Source organism: Trichoplusia ni, chromosome 7, assembly GCF_003590095.1.
Source record: "Trichoplusia ni isolate ovarian cell line Hi5 chromosome 7, tn1, whole genome shotgun sequence".
In the NCBI taxonomy this organism is placed as follows: domain Eukaryota; kingdom Metazoa; phylum Arthropoda; class Insecta; order Lepidoptera; family Noctuidae; genus Trichoplusia; species Trichoplusia ni.
The window spans coordinates 1,270,292-1,291,967 of record NC_039484.1 but is presented as its reverse complement, the minus strand read 5'-3'; the positions used below and the strand labels follow the sequence as shown (position 1 = coordinate 1,291,967).

At 33.5% G+C, this 21,676-nt stretch overlaps 1 protein-coding gene across 1 annotated transcript; it reads right to left on the bottom strand.

Annotated features, from left to right (window-relative positions):
* Positions 1–2,436: 2,436 nt before the first annotated feature.
* On the bottom strand, positions 2,437–16,325 carry LOC113496138 (probable cyclin-dependent serine/threonine-protein kinase DDB_G0292550). The gene is made up of 2 exons (XM_026875263.1): positions 15,886–16,325; positions 2,437–6,098 (listed from the first exon to the last, which is right to left on the bottom strand). Exons 1-2 carry the CDS (start codon positions 16,135–16,137, stop codon positions 2,742–2,744), a joined length of 3,609 nt encoding a protein of 1,202 aa, XP_026731064.1. The 5' UTR covers positions 16,138–16,325; the 3' UTR covers positions 2,437–2,741.
* Positions 16,326–21,676: the final 5,351 nt, after the last annotated feature.

Below are 21,676 nucleotides of genomic sequence, written 5' to 3'. Positions count from 1 at the left end.
AATATTTTTGAATCAGAAGAGATTTAAACGCTCCAAACCAGGGGCTCCCAAACTTTTCTTGGTCATAGACCTCTTTTTAGCAGGGATCTCAATGTCGATGTAATAAAAAATGGCAAGTGCTTGTCAGACTCTGACACTGAGTGGTCTATACAAAAAGGCTAAAAAAGAACAAAGCTCATTTATGTTTGAAACTACGGCTGCCATCTGGGATTTGATGTAATGCACATATCACATGCAAATGCATCTTTGATCAGTACGCAATTAATTGTCTTTTGGTGGCCGGTTTTAACATCCCTTGACACCGGCCTACTTAGCTTCTTAAAAACCTACAAATATTATAAAAGCGAAAGTAGGTAGATATGTATCTATGTTTCTTCCTCTTTCAAGCAAAAACTACTGAACGGATTTAGTCGAAACTTGTTATGCAGATAGCTATAACTAGTATCTAGTCTAGGATCGTTTTTATGCAAATTTATATTCCCATGGGATCATTTTTGGCGAGCAACAGCTATTAAATATGAGTTGAAAATCCATAGTTCTACTACGACACAAACTCAGATCTAAGAAATGTTATTGTGTAAACATTGACAATCAAGGCTTAAACGTTTTTGCCTAAAAAGACTTTTCCTGTTCGGTAGTATTTGTGTAGCGTTTTTAAATGTAACTGTTACATAAAATACCATAAACCACACAACAGATGTCATTTGAGATCCAGATTTATCATTTCCTATACAAAACCAGTTTGGCTAAGATAATGTTGACCAGCGAGATAAAAGTTATATTTTCCGTCACAAAGGTCACACAGGTTAATATTAAAATGTTGCGACATGTAGAAAGCTGTTTGGATGACAATTGAAGGTGACATTATGCCATATTTTGACAGATAAAATTGTATTTTTCTAAGTTCCTTTGTACCTAGTGTTTTATTTAGTATTGAGCTATTCATACTAAATTAAAAATAAAATATATTCAAACATTGAAACAGTCTTTAGGGAGGTATGTGTGTAGTAAATCGATATTCATATAGATTGCATGACATTGCAAAATGCTAATGTGTCCTAAAAAAATCAAGTGAAAATAAAAGTGTCATAGATCAATAAAAGTGATTTAATGCCTTATGTCAGCGTTAGTTACAATAAAATCTCCTCTCTTTGAAGCTATAAACTAAAAAGAAATAAAAAGATAATTAACTGTTTCGGACTGATCCATGCAGTTAGTCTAACCACAGGCTGAGACCGTACTATAATTAAACAGATAATTTTCTCTTAATTCTACCTAACACTTTTTGTGTAATAAAATCAAATACAGAACAAGTGGTAGCAATATCATGCCACATGCAAACTAAACGAACAGATGTATAAACCGATTAGCAAACTATAATGACCGATGCGTTTCATAACTGAATTGATCGCGAACGAGAGAAGCGCTGGTAGCTGGCATGGGACAGCCGCCGTGATCAGAAAGCGAATCACACGCGAGATTGTTAATATTTCATTACATTTAACGCATAACAGTAATGCATGCGTGGTCACTGAAATATTGGTAATTATACAAATAAATAATATGCGAACATTTCAGATGGCTGAATACCACAAGTCCATGCATTATCTCATAATATATAAGGTCGCTGTGGTATTATTTAATAATTTGTTCAGGTACAAATCCAAAGATTGCATTTAAAAAGTGCCTGCCAGAAATTAATTTGACGCTTCACTTCATAAAGATAGTGATCAATGCTCATAAAATATCACCTAAAAACCATATTACGTCAATCAGATTCAATGGTAAAACCCAGACTATTTTAAGATGGTTACAGAGAAATTAATTGCAATGAAAAATAGCCGATCAATTTATCTTTACCCATCTTGTTTAATACTCCAGATAATGTCTTTATTAAGACTCTTTGTGAATGATTGTTATTGCGTAAAAACTGTTAGCAAAAGCTGAATAAATTGTCGCCTATGCTGAGCCAAATATTACGTCTAGCGATCGTGTAAAGTTGATCGGTTTAATTCTTGATTCTCATCTCATTATAGTAGCTAATTACGTAATTTATGTTAAGAGTCTTCATAATATGTCTATCATTAACATTGCTTGAGAGAAATCAGCAGAAAATTATACAGAGACAGATTTATGTTGCGATATATTAAGCACTTTTTTCAGATAATTATAATTTGATTGATATACCGTACCGTAATTAAAATGCATGAAATTCAAGAGGGCTTTTTGCTTTGAAAGCTATAAGTAATTTGTGTAATTTTTTCTTGAAAGACTTTTTATTCGCAGTTACACTGATGTTTTGTAGAAATAAGACGAATTTTGTTTCACAATTTTATTTTTTGTTTAATAACGAGAATTCTTACAAAATTTAACAACAACATCAACAGGTATAAATTTATCTTATCACAATAATAAAATTAGAACCAAATGAATTTTACCAACAATATTTACAATACATTTGTTTACATTTAGAGACACTAGATGACATACGAGTACATATGTGTATGTACAAAACTTAAATAAGACTTAAAATTAATAAATTCTTCAACACACAAAATAAATGCCAGATTTAATATTACATCGACTTTCCCATATAAACGAAAAGGTAATTTAAAACAGTTAAAAGAGTAAAACCTATAATAAAATTGGCAGATAAATATAACAACTTATAATTATTATAAATACAATACAGAACATTGTACGTCAGTTCGAGAATACATCTAAGTTAACAATACTATATCCTACGTAGTGGCCTCTTCAACATCCTTGTCTGACTTTGATTCGGCAACTGGTGGCGGTGGTCTTAACAGTATAGGTACGGAGGTTTCTAAACTTTCGGGCTCTGCACCGGCCTCAAATAACGGCTCAGTCTTAATGATGCGAAGGAGTTTCGGTTTGTTTACTCGCCGCCTGCGGCCATGTTTTTCCATCTTCATATTATGACTACCTCTGCCAGGTGGAGGAGGTTTCAAAAGAGGGTAAGGCTCTTCAACATCTGCTTTAGGATACTTCCTTTGATATGAGTGACGACCAGATGACAACAGATTTGGGTGCCGATGTCTGTCGTTAATCGTTCTAGAAGCTGACAAAAAATGGTTTTTCGGTCTAGTTTCTTCAAAGTTTGAAGATACATCGTCACCTTGTCCTGTGAGGTCTGCAGTCGCGCTGACGTCCCTTTCGCCAGTTGAGTCATCCTGTTCTATAACTGCTCCTATTGGGTGGGTACTTGATGCATCAGCGATAGGTAAGCTTTCTTCCTCCTCTTGACTTCGTGAGTATTTTACACCTTGATAAGGAAATCTGCCGTTGTTATAAAGATCTAAGTATGAGCTGCCACCGAGTGCACTGAGTCCTTCATTTATAGGTGCGATGTTACCAGAGTTTTCGTTTTTTAGTAGAAACTGTAATTGTGAGAGGTCAAATTTATGAGCAGATGGGTTGTACGGGTCTCTTAATGCCAGCATGTGGGAATCATCGACAGTCGGTTTTCCTTTCAACATTTCTGCTACTAGTTTAAGATCCACATTGAAGGGATTTGCGACTTTAAAACCATTGATTGTTGACAGCAAGTTGCCAGTTTGACTATCAATTTCTGGTCTATTGATGTTCATAGGGGGCTGCTTATTTAACAATAGTTTACTTAACAAGTTAGATGTGACGTCGAGTTGGTGGCTACCGACATTTTGATTGATTTTCAAAGGAAGAGGTGTAGGAATACCTATTTGATCATAGTTGAAGTTATGCAATTTTTGTCCATCATTAGCTAAATTTTGCGTTAATTTGTATGGTATGTCATTAAATTTCAAGATATTTGCAATGTCGGATGATAATTGATTTTGATTACGAATAAATCCTTGCTGTTGAACACTTTGGGACTGAGAATTATCTTGGTAGTTGTTTGACTGCTGAGATAAATAACTGAGACCTTGTTGGGATCCAGGATAACTGCCCTGATTGTAATTTGAGTCTTGTGTTTGCTGTTGTTTACCATAAATGTTTGACTCCAATTGCTTTAGGTTATCTAAGGATAGGTAATCATCTGACTTTGTTTTTATGTTGAATCCATAGATGGCATTTTTATCTTTATAAAATGAATCGGTAACGGGGCGTAAATATTGTCTTACATTTTGATCTAATTGGTCTTTACCATAATTATTTGAAGTATACCGGCCATTATTATCCAAATTCGCTCCATTTTTCAAGGGCGATTCTGAGCCCACTACATTTGACATATCTATGGGAACTATATTCTTTAATGCTTTGTCGTGATCAAAAGGTTGTTTTGGTTTGTTATCTACATTTTCTCGTGGAGTTGATAGGAAGTATGGGGATGCTGTAATAAGATCATTCTGTGTGTTATACAAATAGGGATTGTCTGCATATTTGTTTTTCTGTTTATCATTGTTCCCGTAGTATCCATTACCTCCATTGTTTATATCAGAATTTCCGACGTTATTTAATCCATAGTTACTATTTGCGTAGAATTGTTGTTGTTGCTGCTGTTGTTGGTGTTGTTGTTGCTGTTGCTGTTGATGTTGCTGTTGTTGCTGCTGCTGCTGTTTCAATCTCTCGTGGGCTTTGGCAGCAGCTTTGGCGAATTCTTGATCATCTAGTGCCTCAGTACCTGACTTAGAAACTTGATCGTAGTTATAGGGTTTACTTGTATCCATATGGAAATTCATTTGGCTTACTGCATGGCCTTCCGATTGGGTGTTTAATGGAGAGTATCTTGGAGGATAAGAGTTATATTCAATTAAAGGCTTTTTGCCAGTCAGTTTCCATCCAAAGTCCCCGTTAGAATAATGCTCTTGAGTAGTTTCATGATCAAGATCCCTCGTCCGTACCTTTAAATTATTTAACATTTGGTTATCAGGTTGTGCGTAATTAACAAACAGGTTATTGGCTGCTGCCATGCTCCCTATACGATGTGTTTCACTATTAGGATTGTCAGAATTTGATTCAAATCTGTTATCTTGTTGGTTTTGATAGGGATAATATTGATTGAATGTGGTGTCCTGCATGGATTTGGCTGCTGCATTTAGATTGGAGTTCATGGCGTTTTGCCAGGACTCGCGCAACTGATCCAGATAAGGTGAAGATGTTGTAGTTGTTGTAGATTGGTACTCATTTTGATATTGTTGTTGAATATTTGTTGGGTACCTAACTCCGTTACCAGCGTAATCATAATGATCTATCTGCATTTTTTTGTTTGGGTCATTGTTATCGTAGCTGACAGCATTGTTCCCGATTGTTGTTGTCACTCTGCTGTAGTCAGGTGAACCGGTTTGTATAACCGATAGAGGAGACGAAACATATGACTGTAAACTCGAAGAACTGGACAAGTACATTGGAGAAGCGCTGGAAACGTATGAACTAGACGGTGTCCCAGTATATTGACCATTGTTCAGCGGTGTTGACAAAAATGAAGGAATCGGCGATGCGGTGCTTTGTACCGAATCTAAATAATTGTTTGGAGTACTAAACTGGTACGGACTTGGAGTAGACAGGTAAGTTTGTCCGTGGGATGCTTTAGGCTCTAAAGGTATCTGATTGTTTTGTTGGTTATTATTATCATAATTAGATTGAGACACGGTCGAGTACTGGTACTGTGGCTGAGGCGTTGCTGTATACCCCATATTCGGAGATGGGGTAGACATCTGGGTCTGCTGATAATATTGATTCTCTGCTCTCATTTTCTGGAGAAAATCCTCTGGGGGCAGGGAGTATTGCACGGATGCATACTGGTTACTAGCCCCGGCGCCGCTGTCTTGCGATTCAGTGTTCTCTGGTTGCTTTTCAGTTTCCTCAACTTGTTGCTGGAACGGGTTCTTTATTCTGTAAACCTTTTTGCTCCTCGAGTAAAATGATCGACCGTAATTGTTGTTCTTGTTTGTGTCATCATTCAAATTGAATTGCAGGTTTGTTGAGCTCATAGTCTGCGTGTTTGGGTCTCTCTGTAGAAGGCTGTTGAAGCCGGTGAGGGAGCCGAGTTGGCCGTCGTTGGAGGCCATTTGTTGGAAGCGGAGGAGGTCCTGCTCGCCGAATCCATCTTGACAGCGGGTGGTTTGTATCACTTGTATTATGACTAGTAGCCGTATCTGCAATGAAAAAATAAATGTTAAATAAGTACATAAAATACAAACAACTAAATATAATTTACTAGTTTCGGATTATTTTAATGTATGTTTGACCAATGCCGTTAATTTGAAATAAACTATAGTCCAAGTTCAGATGTTACGTTCCACCTATGAGTTCTTAATCAATTTATTACCGAGAGCAAAACAAACCTAAAAGTCAGGGATAAAGTAAATAATACAACAAGTTTCGAAGTATGCGACCTGTTTAGAAATTAACATGTTGATGAGTTACCTGTGGATTTAGAAAACTATCAACCTTCTACTAATAGTTCAACATTTTTAGAAAGGCAGTAACTTTCGATAAAGGACTAGTAACGCGTTGACTTGTGGTCTGACCTATCCACTCTCAATATCTACCGGTAACCCGTCCATCAGGTTACTATTTTTACCCTCGTCTAAAACATTTTCCCTTTCAACTACTTATCAGGTCCTCCGCCTACGGTATTTCTGGAGACACCCACTTTATTTATAACCGATTTTAATTTGAGAATCGTATTACTGTACTTTCATAACCAGTATTCTGATTTTTCCTTTAAAAGGTGGATTATGAAAATAGTTTTCTACCTCTCATTACGTGGTGATCATTAAACATACCAGATTTGGTAATGGCCTTCGATGATAACTGATAACTTATTCTTTCACAAATTCAATAATAATGAAAACCTTATTGCGTAAAGATTCAATGTGGCATAGAAGTAATATCCCACAACAAATAAAACTTAGCAATCTAACACAACATAGGGTGTCAGTTAGCAATTCTCTCTCAAATGATAATTATGTGGGAAGCAGTCTGTGTCAATTAAACTTTGATTATTATATCATGGGTTTATAGAAAAATACTGATGTAGAATATTGAAACCACAAAAAAGAAAAATAATGACGAGTAATTTTACAGCTCTAAATCAATTATTAAAAATATGGGTTACGCTAATTACAATAATTGTAAATGCATTAACATTAACATCGACGAGTGTTCTGCTCCGTCCTGAATTTCCAATCGACAAAGTGTTTAGGGGAATAGGTCATAAGTATCCAATTTCTATTCATTCATCGGTCATTGTAAATAGCAGGATTGGAGCCCCGATATAAGAGATAATCACTTGTTTTTGCAAACTCTTCACTGTAAGCCACAATCCAGTATGATAATGAAATCCATGGCTCGGGTTAAAAACTTAATTGTTAATGCAGCAACATTCCTCTATCGTGTTAAACATGCCATGCTGGCTGGGTTCACTTTCGAATGCGTATGTATCTGTCGTGAAGATGTGACAGCGTCTTGTTTGTCTAGGAATTATAGGATATCGTAATTAACGGTTTGTTAGTTGATTTATTTATTGTTTGTTTGTGTATGGAGGTGTCTTAAAGTGAGTAAATTGCGGAATATTTTAACAGAGGTGTTTTGCTTCGTAGCTGAATAAATTGTGGAGTTTTTTTACTATTATAATCAAACTATTATAGTGAAATAAGGCACTTGAACTGCAATGGTTTACTTTCATTATGTTCAATTAAATTTTTTATTGTATACATTGTTTGCAACATTATGCTTGAAAACTATCTAATTTTAAATATTGTGTTCATTGTCTAATAAAAGTTGCAGCTTCATCTTATCAGATTTTATAAAATTAAGTTCAGTGTTGGTTTGGGCTGTACATAAAATTTTGTGTTCGTGAAAATGAGATAGCATTTTCACAAATTTCAGCGAATATTTGCATTAACGAGATCAATATCACGTAACATTGCATGCTTATTATTTCCAAAGAAATACGATAATATGTAGACGTGTTAATATAATTAGGATCTAATATAGTAGGAAAGCGATTCACGGCTGAGGAGTTGATCTCACTGTCACTTCGCATACCGCGCGGTCGTCGCCCATGCGCGCACGCATTACGCCGCGTCAACCAAAGTTTTTATAATTAGATATGTAAGTATTCAATAATAAAAACGGTTAAACTGAAAACTACATAATTAATTCATAACGAAGCTGTGCTACCTAGAGTAAGACCACACCTGCCCCGACAAGGGAGTACAGTTTGGAAGCAAGGCACGTTTGTAATGTTGTTTCGGTTTAGAAATAATATTTACAGAAAATGTTTGTCCTGCACCTGATCTCTCTGCGGTCGTGTAGCATTGCCATCCTATCGGGCTATGAGAGTAAGGGAACAGCAGAGAGAACATTTACACGAATGGTGTTTAAACTACTAGTAAATATTATGTGGAAGTCAGATCGCATCGCAACCACACATTCACAGCATATCTAAAACATTAGCTGTATCTGATGAAACCGAAAGCTGGCCCCGACATTTAATGGAAAAGCCCCTCAGAAGAAGTTGTACTGATATGAAGTTATAATGGTGAATAGTTTATCTAAATTTTACGACTATGTTACGTAGGTGAATATTGCTATTAACAATGTTCTTTTATTAACACTTGAACGCAACGCAACGAAAAACAAAAAAAATTCCAATTAAAAAATCACCAAGATTTTTTTCGGCAAAAATATCAATCTATACTTTTGATAAATGAATACGCAACTTATCCACCAAATCAAAAAGCGAAATTCAAAGACCTAAAAATTTGTGTAAATTAACACTTTATATTCATTCGTCACATAACACACAATTTCTATACAAATATACTCAAAAAACCTCGAACTCCGGATTGCTAGAATGTTGATTTACGATTAAAGGAATCGTGAACGGATTCACACAATAGAAAGTTGTTAGGAAGCTTTCAATTCGTGACCATTATGCATGCGAGACAGGATAATACTGGTTGGGGTGAAAGGGCGAAGGCATAACTTAACGACCTACGCCTATCGGAACATCGGAAAGGTAATAGAATCTTTTAGCAGATAAACTCATGGAAGGTGTGGTTCAAGTGGGTTTGATGTTCTATAGGTAGTTTGAAATTCTTGCAGCCGATTTCATTTTTTTTTAATATCAAATAAACAAATTAATAGGTAGAGAGACTGAAATTGCTGTTGCTTTCTATTTTGTTCTATTCCATAAATAAATGAATATAAAATAAAAATGTGTCAATGTACTTAAAACATATTTGTCTATTTAAAAAAAAATAGCAATAAATTCAAATTATAAAATAATAATAAACAATAATTTAAAGCTTTTTTCCGCAATTAAAATTTATTCGAGAAAATATGTAACTAATAGATAGAAAACAGCAAGACAGCCAACTGCAGTCAACGACTTGCGGAAGCAGGATACTTCGTTACGTAACAGCATCTAAGCTTCCGAGTGCAACAGGTTATCTAATATGAGCCATAAATCTTCGTATATACAGGATGGTGAAAAATTTACCATATTAATTGAAAGGACATACTCTGTGTATGGTATTTTACCGAACAAAATTAAACATAATAATAATAATTAATGTTTAGCAGTAACTGGGCTTACTTTTTAATTTTACTATCGCAACGCCACAACATCTTATAAGCGCTGCTGAAGAATGTAGAGATTTTATAAGAATCAGATATTTCGTCTATCCGACATGAAAAAAAATACAAATGGCAACGTGATGTGACGAGAAATATTATAAGATGATTTCCATTTTACTTTAATTCTACAACAAACAAACAACTTGTAATGTAAACTGTTCAATTTAATCTTATAAAATTTACACCACGCTGTATAAAAAAGTCGCATACTAAACGAATCATACATATTATGAATTATTATAATTAGTGTGAGAGTGTCAAGTCAGATCGTCTTAGATCTCATGTCCACGGTCAATTAAACGGGTTTAAACGTTTAAATGCCTCGTAATTTCATATGTTAAACCTGATGAAATTGATAGGTAGGGATATATCTTGAACTCGGGGTCAGGAATAAGTGATGCCAATTGCCCCTCAATCGTGATCTGCCATAGCATTATCGTGTGCACTCAACTTGAATTAATTTGTTTGTTTATTTGTTGCAGTTTCGTTTTATTACCTACTCGTCTTAACAGGCCCTCTACACGTTGGAAGATTGAATAGGTAAATTAGTAAAATAAAAAGTATAAATAATATGTTTTCCATTTAATTTATATCTACAGCGAAGATTTCTGCAGTGATAAAGGGCAACAAACAGCTTCCTTGAATCATAAAAAATAATTAAGTAGTTAATATTATCCCCATTAACTTTGAAGTGTTTTTTAATCTTATTAAATTACGTGTCAACACCGCTCGTTAAGATAATCCTTTAGAGAAACTTGGTTCTCGAACACTATAAGTAAGGGCTTTAGCAGATAAAGTACCGTCAAAGGTCGCGAAGACAAGGCGGGACTGGGATGTTCACGTTTCTCTGGCCTTACCGGTCACGGTTTCACCCGGTGTGGCCACGGCCGGGGAAAGTGCGCTTCTGAACATACCATGTCGTTTTAGCACTAACTACCTGTTCGTACAGGCTCTAAGGTCTTTGACGTAGTGTGGGAACGACAGGGAAATTGATTGCCAATAAGTGCAATGAAAGCGAGTTGCGATCTCTGATATTTTGTCACGGCTTTGCTGTAGTCATTGTTTTTGATTGTCGAGAAATAAAAGCTGACATTACCAATCCAATTAGATTGGAAATGTCAGGTTTTATTTGTTTTGTGTTGCTCTTTAGATGTTTGCTTGTGAAGTGCTTTTCGTTCTACAATTATCATTTCATATACAGTATCAATATCAAAAATTCTACTAGAGCTATTTGTTTTACTTTTGTAATAAGGGAAACTTAGTAGATTGTACCTAGCTTTGTGTATATGAAATACTTTTGGGCACAATCCCAGCCGGCAGCGATGCCAACAAGTTTTTTTAAGCAATATTTTAATCATTTTTTTAGTATTTATTTTAAGTGTTAATATGTAGATTGTAAATGTTTTAGTAACGAATGTAAATAAAATAATTTATTGGAGTGGCAAAACAGATTAAACTGTCCATTATACAAAATAAATAACACGACTTCTAAGGCAATGCTTAAAGTTTCTTCGCGAGTCACTTGCTACATACCTACGTGTTTACAATATATGTGGTTATATGGTCATAAATACGTGTTGACAGCTACGCCGTGCTACGGCCTGTCGTACTGCTACGCACCATATCGAGAGAGGTTAGCTAGGTTACACACCTGAATAATGTAAGACCTAATGTACATGTGCTTACTTTCACTACGATTAAATTATAGAAACATTTAGTAGATGGCACTTGTTTATTTACAATATAATATACAGACAAATGAAAACCTTTATGTATTTTCTTCTTTCAATTTATGGATTTTTGAATGGGATGCTTCATAATTAATTGAAGTTATTCGTATTATAGATAAATACACATAAAAGGTTTGGAAGACTTTACGCCGTAATGACACAATGCGGTCGTAAAATAAAGTAATATTTATAAATTTAAGCATTCATAGCTGAACTATATTTTGCTGCCTCGAAATTGCCGTGGAGATATGAACGATTCCTCAATAAATACTTCTACTCAAGTCTAAAGAGTCTTAAATCAATGAAAATTATAAACGCATCATAACGTTGATTAATTGATAGATTCAATAGCAGCAATAAATAATATGCGTAAAGAAGATCCCGCTGGGTGTAACTCGTCTTTAATAGGCGTATTACGATTATATCGCATCATTTATCTCCTACACTGTACTGAGAGACGTCATTTATTGCTCATATTACTTAGCCTTTATGATCGCTGTGATTTTATAGTTACAACCATTAAAATGTTAAACTTAAGTATTAGTTTTTCAAATACTTGGCATCCGCAGTTTAGATTGTATTTTATTTCGTGCCTGCTATTTGCGATGACATCAAGACTAGATCGTCATTTTTTTTGTTTATTAATTCTAAGTCCAAAACTTGGAAACTGAATGTTTAAAATTGAACGTCAAAAAATCAAACTGCATTTTGTTTTTTTGACGTATATTTTGCTGTGTCTTAATAGAGTCAACAAAATATACCACTTTAAGCTTAACTAACCAATAATCTAAATTAGCGACATAACATCCAAACGGTAAAAAACAAAGCATAGTTTCTTCACCAAAATGATAAACCAAACTAATGAACGAAAAACGTAATTTCCCCTACATTAGCATACTTAACACGGTTAAGGGACAAATAGCCCCTTTTGTTATATAACGGTAACACATATAACATTCGTAACATTTTCTAAAGTTTATGACTCGAGGGACGACATCTTTAAAAAGGGACCGAAGCTTACATAACTCTGTTAATATCGTAGAAAGTCGATGCCAAGTTAGAATTTATTGTTTAAAACGTAGAACAGATGGAAACTCGCTTTAATAATTACAACCGGAGGCGAATCAATGTAATACGAGTTGTATTGTTCTATTTGACGTTTTGTTTGTATTATTTGTTTATGAATATAAATTATAATAGTTAAACGTAGTGTCTGCCTGCAGTTACGTTTCGCGAAGATGTCCGAAATTGTGGCGTTGACTGTAATTGTTATGTGCTTATAAATGGCTTTGCTTGAACAAAAGCCTGTATGGTTCTTCTTTTATAGGTGGATAAAATATTAATTTAGATTTGTGTACATTATTTATTTATTATTTTTTTTGTACTTATAAGCGTATTAATGGATATGATATGAGTTCTTCGTTGCGTATGTCCTTTCCTAAAGTTCAAATTATTTCTAAACGAAGTTTCCGACACAGGTACCTACATACTTTCACATAATTCTCAGTCAAATCAAATATTTTTAGTTTTGGTATTCCTAAAACAGGTGCTTTTTTAGATAACAGAACCAATGATTTTAGCGTTCGGTTTCAAAATGTCATTCCGATGGAGAAAAATCGACAAGAACATAACATAATTGACATATTCTATAACATTAGTATGGGTTTCTCAATTTATTTTTAATGAGCTCATAAGTTTCCAAATTAATATTCTAAAAAGTACTTAAAACCTATAACGTAACGTTTAATTTCTATTAATATTAATTCTTGCATCAAACCTTTTTGGTTATAAATATTAATGTTTTTTTCTTAATCGTGACATTTCACAATCAAACCCTTTATACTATTTAAGGTTTTTCATTACAAAACACAAAATTTAACATTAATTAATAATCAATTTAATAAGCAGCAAAGAGTTTTTTATCACTGTTCTCTATATTAATACAATTCAATAATTAACAGAAAATAAATTTATTTAACTTCTGTAGGATATTTAAACAGCATTCTAGATTGCCAGTTAACAGTCTAATCACACAATTAATCTTTCAAATCGTATCACATTCGCGTCTAAATATTCATTGTCCATTGATCCTGAGTTTCACTTACATCATTCATCAATCATTTGTGTTGTGATGATAGGAACATGTGAAGTAGCCGTAACGAAGGCTCGGTGACCAATGTAATCTGTCATCGGGGTATAATACTCACTTTGTAGTAGACAGACTATAATTCTATGATAATACGGCCGTCGCCCCCGTAATTCTTGCTTTATGAGAACATTGACTGAATGCGTTAATCTTATAATTGATTACATTGTTTTACTCAAGTTGTGCGTATGTGTTTTGGTTTTTTTTAATTTGTTCAAACCGTTGCGAAAGTGGCAGAGATACGAATTTTAATATCTCTAAATAGTAATGAATAGAAGTGTTTTTGGTATAATCAGTTTTCTATTTATAAGACTGTGATATTCTACGATTGTTTTATGTAGTTGATCCATGAATGAATAAATTTTATTAAGGATAAACAAGTTAAATCCTTTTAAATGACATCTTAAAGCAATCAGTAGTGCAAATCAGATCAAGGCAGAACAGTCTAGAGCCATTTATGGGGGGTTTTCCCCAGCGATTACTAAACGATTAAAAGTCCTTATTTAAGGTTTTAATTTTAGAATACAAAGAAGGCTCTCTGGGTTAAGCATAGGAATACAAGTTGCCTTATACAGATTCCTCGCATTTATACTAAAATTCTTTGAAATAAATAATTTCCCGTAACAATGTTCTAAATAACTTTATTCTTATATGGATACCATCCTAAACATTAATGGAAACTTACCAAATAAGAGTGACTAGTAAACATAGACATAATGTCGTCTGTTTTCCAAAACCAGCGAGTATTGTGTCAGAATTCAAGATTAATTTCCTCCGAACATTAGAAATCAATGAGTTATGAAGTAAAGCGTTACGTTAACCTTACTAAATATAAAATAGCATACACAAATCGCAATATCAAACCTTACTGCTATGAATTTAAAGTCCTATTTCAATTGAAATGTAAAGTTGATGTGTCATGGCCTATTCGTCTTGATTTCGTCTCAAAAGTTATTTTCCTAAAGTTCTTACATAATATGGAGATTAAATAGTGGAACTCGTGGGTGTATTATAAACAACTTTGTCACAGTAAAACAGTATTCAAACGTCAAGTTATCTCATTAGATATTTTATTATTAATACTTTTTATTGTTCGTTTTCGAAAAATTATAAACAATAAACTTTCATTCGTAATCTTTTCTTTCATTGCGAAATTATTGCATAACGAATTAGGTACCTTTAAAACGATCAAGGTTTAGCTTTCATAATTTTATTGATTTCGTTTTTTTTTATTTAATCTGAAAGATTGCACCTTTGGTCTCATCTAATGAAAACATAGGTAATTCAAACCATGTCATTAATTGAGATTTTTTTTACAGTGACACAGAATTCATACACAAAAAAATAATTGATTTTAATCCAATTTTAATGCGTAAAGATTCATTACCGAAACCCTTGTAAAATTAGTTTTTCTTCACGCTTAACAATTAAAAACTAATGTCACAGAACAAATTCCTAATCAAAATGCTACCATTGTATGTAAATTTAATTTCTAATAGAGTGATTATAGAAAAGCTAAGAGTCTGCAAACCAAGATGGCGGCCTTAACAGTGTGTTATAAATGACTTTAGCTGTCACTATAATTTCTTTATCTTAGTTTCATACTTTCATCGCTTGAATGGTCGTTTATTTACTAACAAACAATATGGGATTATTCTTGAATGTTTTATTGTAATGCTTTTCAGCAAATTTTATGCTGTTTAGATAAATTTAATGTTTTAACATTCTGAAAATTTTGAATAACTTATTTATACGTTATATTCTAAATGTTTGGGATTCTTTTAAAGGATAATTTGTTTAGAGCATAGACTTACTAAAGAAATTGTTCATTTTATATTAATATATTTGACTGTAAATTAATGGAAGACGGATTTTATTTTTCTGTTTTCTTTAAATCATTTATTAAACTTTTTAATTAAATTATATATTATAATAAACGTATTTTAGTATGTTATACATTAATATTTTGTCGTTACGGATGTCTTGTGGATAGCTTGATTTATTGACTGCAGTACTAAATAAATTATAACTTAATCTCAGTTTATCATAATTATGTGTGTAACTTTTTAATTAAAATTGATCGATGTCAGTTTTGATATTATGCTAAGTTATTTATGTAGTGTAGGATATTCGTCAACTAATAATTAATGACTTCGGTTGGGACAAAACTAGTCAGGCGGTCCCGATGAATACACGTGAATTAAACGTTATTAAATAATTAATTATGAATCAGCTTTACGAAAACTATAATAATTATTACATCTGCATCATTATGAAAATTATAATTTCTGAAAATACTTAGGTAGGTGAATGAATTTGGTAGCTGAAAACATCATTTGCTCGTAGCAGTGATATCAGTCATTCAGCATTTTAACTAATCATTTAACGATGATTATAGACAGCATCTTCGATACTTACGGTTTGCAATAAGGTCATCATTTTCACGTGTATCAGTAGACACCAATCAACACAGTTCAAATCAACACATAGTTTGTTCACTGACACCGTAGTCCAATCACGTTTACGAACAAGGGTTGGTTCTAGTTGTAACTGGGGTTGAATACGGCGTGTTTCGGTTGCGGCCGTGCTGAAGTGAAGTTCAAGGCTAGATAGAACTAGGTTTATATACGGGGGTAGCGGACCGTGGAGCTGTGCATGTGTGCGTTGCATCGGTGCAGTGGGCGCATGCGCCGGCGTAAGGTGCACGCACACAGGGATACTGCCGATGGTGCTCAAAGTGCATGATCTATGTTGTTATTGTATGGTAATGTTTATCTTATTTACTCGTTAGAGAGGTACGGATTTAGGTGTCAGTTGTTTATTTATGTGGGATATTTGTATATAGAGGTCTTAAAGAAAGGCCCTCTTAGTTGTGAAAAGGAGAGATGCACTATCCTTCGTAGAGGGCGTCTTGCTGTACGGGTACAATTATAAGGTTTTTTTGTCATATTTTATCAACTATTTTTGTGGCTTAGCCGAAAAATCAAGACAGGTTACAACTGTTAACTAACTTATCCTGATCAAACGGTGCAAAATCTATTCTTACTAGGCATGACAAACACAGCATGTTTAAATGTTACTGAAACAATTGAGTAACATAATGTTTACATTAACTTAAAACTGTCTCCCATTAAATAATACTTACATATAATTAATGAAAGAAACCGATCGATAGTACTATTCACAAAATATTCAGTAATGCGGACAAGCAAGATTGACGGTTAGAGAATGGAATGATTAATTAAACAATTGCATTTACTAAACTTTATAGTAACCAATTAGTCCTCTTAAGTTATATACATAAACAATGAGTATGCAATATTAACATCAAAATTATAGCAACGAACACTTTTCTCTTCCATTTGTACAGCGGCGTAAGTAAACTGAAAGTTTAAAAACTCGATGATAGCTACGCAAACCGAATGCTTGAGAGCATCGATGTGAGAGAAAAGGGATCATATAGGTATGAGAATGCATATTTTAGATTAATAAACAATTTTTTTTATACTCTGACAATTTTATTTAAGAAGTATATAAAAGTTTGAGTGCCACTGTGTATCTTCTCAGAGCGTTAACATTTAAACGCCTAGAGCTAGCTAAATCATATTAAAGAGTACCTTTAACATTTACTTATATTACGTTATGCAATATGCTTTATATGGTCCGATACTTCGTGAAAATTTGTACTTTTTAATAATAATACGGTAAAAGAAATATAAAACAATGTGAACTGAATACTGAATGCGTACAATCAGATTTAAATTTATAATTTATACTGTAACATTCCCTTATAGTGCATAATAATTATTTAGTAAGAGTCCATTATAGTGCCACTTACTTGATTTGTGTACTTTAAAAGTACATGAATCTTAGTTAACAAGATCCTGAACGAAACCGACCTCCCCAGTATCGTAGATCTCAAATCAACAATTGTTGTAAAGTCGTGATCTCCCAAACAATCGCATAACTTCACAAAACGGCTATCACTGCCCAAGTCGTGCGGTCTAAAGGGACCCGCCAAGTTCCCTATCGACGCCCATAACTTGTCAGGTATAAGTTAACAAAGGTATCTTCAAATCTAGAAAGGGAAACTATTGTTTATTAGTTCGATTTGTTGATACAATACTCATCGTGCCACACTTGAGAAATAAATTAGGATTATGTTCGGCATTTCCCGTATTGTTACGTTTTTGGCTAATACATTTTTGTGCGTTGATAGTGAAAAGTTATTGCTAATATATTTTTAATTAACCAAGTTCGATCGGATATACACGACACGTTGTGTACAATTTTTTTTTGTATTGTTAAAGTTTTAGTAAGTATTAAAAAATTTCCAGTAAAACGTGCACTTTTGTATGTGAGTAACGGCACAAATGTTTATATCCAAATTTTCTCTGAACCAAGTAACTTTAGCTGTAAAACCTTTATCATCCCAACTTGAATACCTACACAGAAACTTACCTATCATTTTCAGGATAACTTGTTTACATTGCTCGACAATTTTCAATTTCGTTAACGACGTGACAAGAAATCAAGCAGCAAGTGCTTTATTTAACACTTCATTAAATAAGATTGTTGTTTTGTGGAAGCGAGACAGCGCTACAGAATGTAGAGCGGCATCTCTTTCCCGCGCCTAGTTTGAGTAGTGGTGGTACGCCTCTGGCAGAATAAATAACAGTTCGTAAGATAATGATAGATTGCTGGTGTGAACTTTACAGGCCCTTAAGTCCAGACCCTAAGCTTCAATCAGTTTTAACGACTAAGCCTAAGTTTTCATTTCCTTTAGATATTATTTACACTTTCTTTCGATACAATTATTCTGACAGGTACCATTTATGTTAATTGAATATCAAGTATTTTATTTATCTCGCTTTAGTCCATAATTGAATCAAAACTTTTTTATTTGCATATTACTGAAAATTTCAATACAGCTTACGACAATGCTAAAAAGAATATCTATGAAATATAAATGGCATCAAAATCAGACAATCCATTTATGTCTCTCCAAAAGTTGCGCCAATCCAGCAGTGACCGGGACTCATATTGTTATTTGTTGTTGTTGTGGTTCATTGATTGTGACATTAAAAAAATATTACAGCCTAAGTAAAGCATTTCTTTATTTCGTAACAGGTGAAAAATAATCAGATTTGCCTACTCTCCACTACAAGTGGACACCAACTCATCTAACATAACGCCTACGAAAACAAAATATTCAAAACCGATGCCTTTATTATGCAAAAGCTTGCTTGCTGGCCACAAAAGCTTTTAACTAGCATATTATTTGCTTCACAGACCACATCCATAAATCACCTAGAGGTCCAATTAGCGAGTATAGAGTAAGACACGCTATATCATGGTACGGGATATAATTGAAGGCTGGACATTCCAGTGTGTTTCCGTGAATGCATATAAGACTTGTTTCACGAACGGTGAGCGCCTACAGAAATAGACATTGCACAGCTTATGAAACGTGAGTTTTACAGCTAGTGAGATGAACTTTTGATGGTGTACGAGCTTACTTAGATAAAAAAAAAATTTATCGACATTTTAAGAGAGTTTTATTGTGCATTTGTATGTTTCATAAAACAATAAAATGGTTATTTAATTTATCAATTTCAAACTAAATATTGACACTTAAAAAAGTAAAAATCAGAACCTCTCGTTTTAAGGATTAGTGAGTGAACTTCACAACAATATTTTAAAGTAATTAGTCTTGAAATATTAGCTTACGTTTCAAAATGAACGTAAGAAACAAATTCCATTCTTGATGAAATCCAAGTTCATTCAACGATCGCATGCGACAGTGTAACCAATGCCTCATATCAAAAGATATTTCACCAAGAAAAAAAACAAATAACAATCGAAAACGAATTAAAAGCCAAATAACAATGTAACAGCAGTAATTATGTTATAATAAATTGATTGCTCTCATTCCATTGTATTTGGAGGATCATTTTGCGTCAATTACGTAAAGAATCTTCTATGATGAATCACTCTGTACAGATTAGATAGACAGTAAATGTGCTAATATATTGTCTTTCGTGATGATCTTGCTCCGAGAATTGACATGAATAATCGTTTAGTTTAACGTATCAAATGTGTGATATATAACATTGTTGCTTAATTTAAAAGAGATGCAGAATGCTGTTACAGGGTAAAATCTCGATCAATGCAAAAGTATGTCTTATTTCAATACAATTTATGGTTGATATTAGCTTGGATGATTGGAGCATGTGATTATGGTCACACTTTAATTCGCCATTAGAGCGAACACGAGAAGTTGATCCGATCAAAATGCGATAATTTCCTTGTATTATACCACAGGATATTAAACATTCTGAGACAATTGTAATGACTGTTAGTTTCCTAGCTATACCTGACAATTAATACTTAACAAATCGGCACTTATCAGCTGTATAAATGCTATATAAAGTACAGCTAATAAAAGGTTCGGCTCTGAGGTTCCGTCCGTTCACTTTTACGACGGTGTACACTCATTCTAATGATAGTTTACCGTTCAAGCCAGCCAGCCTCTTCCTGATTCCTCATAGCGGGTACTTGAGACCGGAAAACGCGGAAGTCAGTCGGGAAACGAGAGTGAAATGCGCACCCAGTCACCCAACCCCTGAGATAAGAATATCTAGTTATTCAAGTAACAACTTTTTGTAGCAACCTGCTTGCCAGTAATTAGTAGGTTTTCCTGGTTAAGCTTCTTTATCCAATTATAGACTTCCATTTAAAAGAACAAGAAAGTATCCGGTAGATGGTTAATATCCTATTTTACGTGGAAAAGTGTGGATTGTGGAGATCTCGTTTTTGTTGCTACGAGTAGTGTTACTGGTGACTGACATGGGAGAATTCATAAATATAAATATGGAAATAAATACGATAAAAAATAACCAACTAATTTTCAGACGATCACCTGTAGCCGATTGTATCTTGACTTTTAAAAGGAATCGTGAAAAGCCTGGTAATTTCTTTACCAATTATTTCTTGTAGAGATTGAAACAGCAACACTCAGCCAGATCGCTGTTTATTTATCATTCTACTGTACGTGTGAATATCACTGAGCTCCTGAACTGCTCAACCGATTTGCATGATTTTATTTGTATGCTTTTACAGCTCCTCGAATATATCCACAAAAATAACATGCAACAAAGGCTAAGGTCTGTCAGGTCCGCTAAAATTAATGTAATTCTCTTATTTAAGGATTTTTCTTTTTAATTTATGACAACAATGAGGCTGTTTATGTGCTATTCTCCCAAAAGAAATTCATGCAAATATGCTAAGTATTTTAGGTCGTAAAATCTATTCTATTCGTGATAAAGAAAACGGCATCGCATCTCGAAGTTATTATGCGATATTTAATTATTATACTTGTATCATGACTTGGTGCATCGGCGAGATCATTTAACATTCACGCACGGACAAGTAATAGGTCGTGAAATATGAAATTAATCATCTTAATAGTATCATTTTGTAAATACCTTTTCTTTTCACTCATTAAACATTGGTACTTTAGTTACGTGATTTTTAATTACAGTTTTTAATAAAACTGAATATGCAATTATGGGATTGGAAATGTAGGTAATAGTAAATAATAATATAATTTATGAATAGTTATAAATACTCCTCGCATGTTGAGTCTTAATAACGTATTGTTTTTTTTAAACTATTAATATTATTTATTTTTAAACTAATTTGTTAACGTAATGTTGTGAAAGATGTCTGTGTTTGCCCTTTTGGACTTTATGGCATGACGTACATTTCACGTGAGTATAAATCATATCTAAACATGGGTTTACTGGTAGTATAATTGAGATTTAAGGTTAAGCTCTACATACAAGGTTTGACTTTACGTTTTTAATTACAGCTACTAAAGTGCTCTTTATTTTAGAGCTAGATTTAAAGGAGAGTCGTCTTCTTCAGCCCTTTCCCACTCTACGATGTTATTCGTAGAGTTTTTAGGTCTTTCCAGATCTCCAGTATTTTCCATAATCTTATATTCTCTCTGATATTCACAAACTATTTTACAAAAGAACATACTATGCTGTTGTAGAACTAAGCCGTAAAGGAGTGTAAAAAATACGAACAACTAAAAAAAATAATAAACATTTAATTTATTACACTAAAACATACCTATCCCAAATTATTGCACATCAAATTAGGAAGAATACACAAACAACATTTTTGTAATAAATAATTCGAT

Excerpts from the sequence above, each read along its gene's own strand:
- LOC113496138 (XM_026875263.1), bottom strand. The coding sequence starts at position 16,137 with ATGCAACGCACACATGCACAGCTCCACGGTCCGCTACCCCCGTATATA. Across the intron at positions 6,099-15,885 it reads TGATGACCTTATTGCAAACC|ATACGGCTACTAGTCATAAT; the intron begins GTAAGTATCGAA and ends TTTTCATTGCAG.